General features: G+C 33.5%; 1 protein-coding gene across 1 annotated transcript; it reads left to right on the top strand.

Moving 5' to 3' along the window:
- The first annotated feature begins 5,836 nt into the window (after positions 1-5,836).
- Positions 5,837-6,544, top strand: LOC131849119 (uncharacterized). The gene has a single exon (XM_059199113.1). The coding sequence runs from the start codon at positions 5,837-5,839 to the stop codon at positions 6,542-6,544; it is 708 nt and encodes a 235-aa protein (XP_059055096.1).

The raw sequence follows: 6,544 nt of genomic DNA on the forward strand, positions 1-6,544 counted from the left end.
TAGGTGTTTTAAATGTTTGTATTTAGAAAAAATGTATATATGTATTTATATCAGTTGTCTAGTACCCAGAACACAAGCTCTGCTTAACTTGGGAGTAGATGGCGCTATAGGAATTCTAAATATTGATATGTATAACAACGTTTTGAGTTACTCAAATTCGTCACATTAATACAATATAATGTAATATAAATGTTAATTAGAACCCATACAAAGATAGATGCCCGGAACAGCTAGTTACTAACTTTACCTATAGTATAGATAATTTTCGTCTCGTCGTATTGATCGAATAGCCAGGAAGGGAGATGGGGAGGCTCGGATGCTGTGCCCGGGAATTGGTAGACGGTCTGCGGCTGACAGTATTATATACATACACTATTACAGTACAAAGTCTGCATTTCCGTATGTACTACCTCATATGGATACCCTTATTTTTAGTATGTATTTTATTGTTGGTAGATGTTTTAGGTTTAGTCATCCACTCCTTGTGTTGGGTATCAGAGTAATTACTGGTCACTTAGACAATAGCGTCGCCATCCTAAAGGCTATTTAAAATTTGTTTCTTAATTCAGTTCTAAACTATATTGTATCGTTATACTAGCGAACCTTCCCGGCTTCGCACGGATGCATTACAAATCATTTAATTTCTTAGCATATTCTATAATCTCACACTCATATATTATACATATAAACCTTCCTCTTGAATCTCTCTATCAGTCTATTTAATGCTGAAAATTGTATTAAAATCCATTTTAAAAGATTTAGCCGCGGTTTATACTATTTAAAGATATATAAGATGATTAAAACAATGCATTCTCATACTCGTCAAAGGGTGCAACTTGTAGGAATTCTCTTAGTTATTACGGCTATTTAATTTTGTATAGATACATAATATAGTTGTGGCTTAGTGATCGAGATTCGACCATAATTAACTAAGGTTATAAGTTTGAATTTTAGTAAGATTCTATTGTCAAAGACTATACTGCTATAACTGGTACTGATCACTCAAACAACAAACAAAGTCAAATACACGATAGTATGTGTAATGTATTTTTTTATCGAATTAATGTATTTTTATGTACATTTAAAAAAATATTAATTTGCATTCCTTCTCTATATAGGCTATAGAAATGCGAAATTGCGCACGCGCAAGTGTATTTCGCATTTTTTTAGTAAAAAGGGATACAAAGATTTTGTTTCATGTATAAATATATAGGAACACCTGCCAGGTTCCTTCCTTATTGTACTGGACAAAATCTGTAAAGTTTGTATTTCCTTGCTGTCTTGTATATCGTTGAACATTGTAACATTGGTATGTATTAAAGCCGGATGTTAATACCATCATGCTGAATCAGTACTTACCTACTTAATATGCATAATTATAATAGCTTTGTTTATAATACTAACTTCCCTATTCGTGCGTTTGCACGCTGCTTTGATGGTCTACCGGTTTAATCCAAATCATGCTAAAAGAAGCGGATTCGATTCCCGTAAAATGCGATAAAATAATTAAATTAATTAGTATTGGTGTACTTATATATATTGGGAATGAAAATAGTCCATGACTTCTTTTTTCATCATCATCATCATTGCAGCCCGGAAGACGCCTTCTTTAACTTCTTTTTTACTTACACTAAATTTACAAGAATCTTACCACAATACAATAGTGATAACCGCACCCACATCGGTTAAACCATTTCTGAAAGGACGTATAACGCATGGACAAACAGACAATAATTCTTAGAATTATTATTAAGATTCTGTTGTCTTTCAATTACTGTTGGAAGTTCTTGTGATGAGTTTGCATTCCGAATGAGTGGTAGAAAAAATATAATTATGTCTATCCAAAAGTAGTTATATTAAGTTTATTTGAATAAAGATTACTTCTATTTCTATTACAATAATAGTTTATCTCATACCTATATCTTTCCTGTACAGGTTGTGATTAATTATATATATATATATATATATATATATATATATACATAGATCTCGGCTTCGCACGGGTGTACATGTATTATACATAATAATAACTCTGGACAATTAACACAGCGCAATTGTGTTATGGGTACTGGATATAAATACTTATGTATTTTTTTTGTAAATGCATACATACTTTACATAGAAAACACTCATACTCAATATATTCAGGATACAAACAATCATATTCAGGAATACAAATGTAACGTACGAATTGAACCCGCGACCGTCGGACGAAACGCGGTCTCTTATACCGATAGACCACGAGGCCGTCGGCAGATATAAACTTATGTCTTGAATCACTCTATCTATTTCTAACAAGTCCATTAAAATACGTTGCGTAGTTTAAAATGTCTAAACGGACAGACAGCGAAAACGACTTCATTTTATACTGTGTAAAGATGTACTTACAACTATTCTAATAAGTTCCATAGATCCAAGACGTGTACTTGAGTTGGTATTGACCAGAGATCAAAGTTTTTTTCTGTCGTATTGACTTAGTGTTGCTTAGTGTAATATGTCACGCCATTGTATTGACGGAAATTGAGTTTTAACTACTCAACGATGTTATAAAGTGGCAACTATGCCACTTTATAACACAATTACTAAATTATGAAGGTACGTTTGCTGAACACGATCAAACAAATATAAAGAACCTATTTGCTGTTGGGGCCCGTTTCTCTCTTCAAATATCGTTCATTGCGTAAACCAAGCTGTCAATACGTATGTATTGCAATGTCCAAGTGATATGAATATACGTAACACATAAAACGTTTGCTATTATCAACATGGTGTATTTTTCTGGCGTATGTGTTAAGTGGTTGCGTATATACACACCTTTTGTTCATTTTTGATACACACGTAACAAAAACTATTTTGGAATGTACAAATAAATTAACTATATATTTATTTGTACATTCCAAAATAGACATATTGGACAATTGACTAAACTAACAAGTAATAACAATGTACTTTTGTGTTTGTTACCCCGGATAACTCTATCCCGGATATTAGTTTAGAGGTATTGTTGACTGTCCATGTTTTGGTTATCATTTCACAAGGCAAGGTATATTAGATCTAATGTCGCAAAGGACAAGCCTAATTAATAATATTTGTTATCATGGTTTCCATCACTGGAGAATCAGTCAATATATATTTTTTTTATTTGAATGTTGTTGTTGCGTCTGTAAATTGTTGTTGTATTTGACTATTCAAATATAAATACACTTTTATAAATATGAACAATAGTTCTACATAATATTGATATGATCCGTAGCAATACAAATGTTCTTTAATTCAATGCAGCAGATTGTTCAGAGAACAAAGTACTGATTTTCAGCTTTAATTAATTGATTAAAAGAAAATGACGTACAAAGGTTGATTTTTTGTATGGAAAGAATTGAATCCACTATTTTTGAGGTCTGCGCATGGGCACACCGACACCGGCATCGACTAGACCACAGCGGTCTTGTCTATTTACGAAGTAAGTACCAATAAAATGAAATAATAAGCATCGCAACAGCAACTAAGTAATATACTCAATGTATGTATCGATATATTGCAGTGGATCAATACGTCCCGACGCGACGCCATGGGGTGGCTAGTCTCGTCTGGCATTCAATTACAGGGGAGTTGCTAGCCCCCCAGCATCCAGACACAAAAAAGCAAATACACCCTCTCTCCCCGTCTAGATTCAGGACCCATTGCTGTTGCAAATATTAAATAATATTTTTAATAAAAATATTGTGTTCGTATATATTATCTACTTAAATTCATGGAAATAAACTACACGCGTTCCTTCAGACAGGAATCATAAAAAATCAATAACGTATAAAAAAGATTTGTTGGAAATTATCCTCTTGTTAATACTTTTTTTATAGTCATATATTTTTAAACGTTTCTGTCACTTGTTCTTCTTTTATTTTTTTCATTGTAATTGATCTTTTAACAATATACGAAAACAAATTATTTTCATTTATCAACAACTATCTAGTTTTATTACAATGATCATAATAACCAACGAGAAATCCATATTTAATACCCAACAGATCTCACGTAAAAATTTCATGAACGTAAATGTAAATGAAGTTTACAAAAATTATCTTTCTAAATTTACAAAAATAATCTCTAAATTATAATATCTTTGTATTATATATATTATCTATGCAATAAAGAATATATTAAAAATTTTACCCTGATGGTATATAGAATTTATTTCGTATATAAACTTAAAAAAAATTGTATTATCTCAGTCAACTTATCAATTTATACTAAATATAAAGGTTGTAGGCTTTATAAACCCATAAAGAGAGAACTGGTTTAAGTCAGTAGGTGCCTGTACTTGAAGCCTAAATTTAGATATAGGAATTTGGAATTGCAAAATGGCTGACGACCAACTTGATCAAAACTGCCAAATCACTTTACATCTTGTTGATTTGCTATTACAAATGTTTCTTCGCCTAATGTTTACAATTACAATTAGCTATGTAATAATTCTTTTATTAATTCCATTAAAAAGTATTAGTCTCGTGGTTCTAGTACTTTAATAGAATGATTTACACTTTAAAGGCCTTATGTTCGAATTAATACTAAAAAATGTGTAACTTAATTTCTGGCCATCTCCAGTACTATAATTACGGATAACAAACTAAAGTACTGAGAGACCGCCATAGGGTGGTCCCCTGTTATATTGAATTCAAATATACTAAGCTAAATAAAGTTTGTTATGTGTTGCATACACCAGGACATCGACATTCGAAAATGGCTCTAAAATGCGACCTGGGAGAAGGTGTTTGGGTTGTTATTTGAGTAACTTTTATTGCTGTACCCCGTGATTCTACCCAATCTCTAATTTTAAAGCCCCCTCGGCTTTATATAGGTACGATGTTCGTGTAGTATAGATATATTGCATATGCCGGCGGCATTTGTAGACTGGACAATGTACATATTTTGCAAGTTTTTAAAGTAACGTGTTCGCTGTTCTGCAATTGCTTATTGAATTTTAAATATCGGTTATTATTAGTAGAAATATACTCATTGGAAAGGAAAAAGTGGTAAATAATTAAACATCGCGTGCGAGGTGTACCAGCAAGTACCTCCATTTAATGACCTACACGTTTATGGTAGGTACTTGTCAGGGTTGCCAATCCTAACACACATGCCTCGACAGTATAGGTCTTTTTTGTAATGAATCATGATGAAATGATACACCCGCCTGTACTAAAGGCAGGTAACCAGTGAGGAAAGTTAGGTTGACGATGACCTCAGGTTAGTAAGCCGAAGATGGTGATTCATCAATAATTTAGCACGACGCTTTCCAGGCGAGGACTGCGTTCAGGTCAATCTGACATGGTACATTGCTAGCAATAGGGTCAAAAGTTGTAGCGACCAAGTACTTCCTCAATACAAAGGACATTGGGCCAATGTGCCTATTTTACGACCATCAGGACAGGATGTGGGACGAAACAGTACATTATAGGATTTACTTATAGAGTTATTACTTGTTATAGTAGGATAGGAAAAGAATTGATGATACATTAAACTGGAATTCTTTATATATTTAGTTGATATACAAATATAATATATTATTTTAACATGAGGCAGTACTAAGAAACTAAATCAGATACATAATCTATATACTCCGTTTCGTATAGCTAAAAGTTGATATTATATTCAGTAGCAATGTTCATTAAAGGGCAATAATGGACTGGATATAACTTGATTACCCTGTAAATTAAATATCACATGGCTACTCAGGCTTTCCTGAATACACGCCATTACGCCACTGAGTCTGAAAGATAAATCATTCTACTTGTAATACTGTTACTTAATTACATGGATAATTAAAAAAAAACTAAAAATGATATTTATCGCGTTCATATTTCTGATAAATATAACGTTCTCCCATAGCCTAACGTGCAATGAAATTTTAGTGCTGCCCGCTGAAACCAAATTAACAATAAAAGAGTTACAAACGATTCAACCGAAAGATATGGTTCAGTGCTTGGCCTACTTGGGAAAGGAGCAGTTGCCGAAACCGGAAGCCGAGTTCATATGGCAATCAATCGTTGCATTTTACAGTGGCATCGCCAATATTCCTGATAGCGTGCTCATACTTCTACACTGGATTACCACAGCGGTCACCCCGGATGACTACGCAAACATTACCTTTAGTAATATTGATGTTATACAGAATTTCGGTTTGAATTATAACTTGGATGCTCAGCAGCTTATGGCTATAGCTGATCGGGTTCGGGAAGACTTCGCAGGAAAAGAACCTGAGGATTACACGTATTATGACTTGACGGCGATGAGACAAATATTATGCGCGTTTAATAGAAGTGATATAGAGAGGATACATCCGTCTGCTTTCAGGGAAGCAGCTATAATTATTGGCAAGCTGGAGAATTGCAGCCCTGAAGTGATGGCAGGGTTTGCCACATTGGCAATCCAAAAGAATGCCTTCGGCTCCCCGTCGACATGGTCGGAGTATACTAAGAAAGTGTTAGGAAAGATCATAGAGTTTATGCCAGCAGAGATTTCAAAGAAATATACATCTAACTTATAA

Source organism: Achroia grisella, unplaced genomic scaffold (assembly GCF_030625045.1).
Source record: "Achroia grisella isolate CSIRO2021 unplaced genomic scaffold, CSIRO_AGI_Agris_v1 utg640, whole genome shotgun sequence".
Classification (NCBI taxonomy): domain Eukaryota; kingdom Metazoa; phylum Arthropoda; class Insecta; order Lepidoptera; family Pyralidae; genus Achroia; species Achroia grisella.

Coding starts and splice junctions, on each gene's coding strand:
- LOC131849119 (XM_059199113.1), top strand. CDS start 5,837: ATGATATTTATCGCGTTCATATTTCTGATAAATATAACGTTCTCCCAT.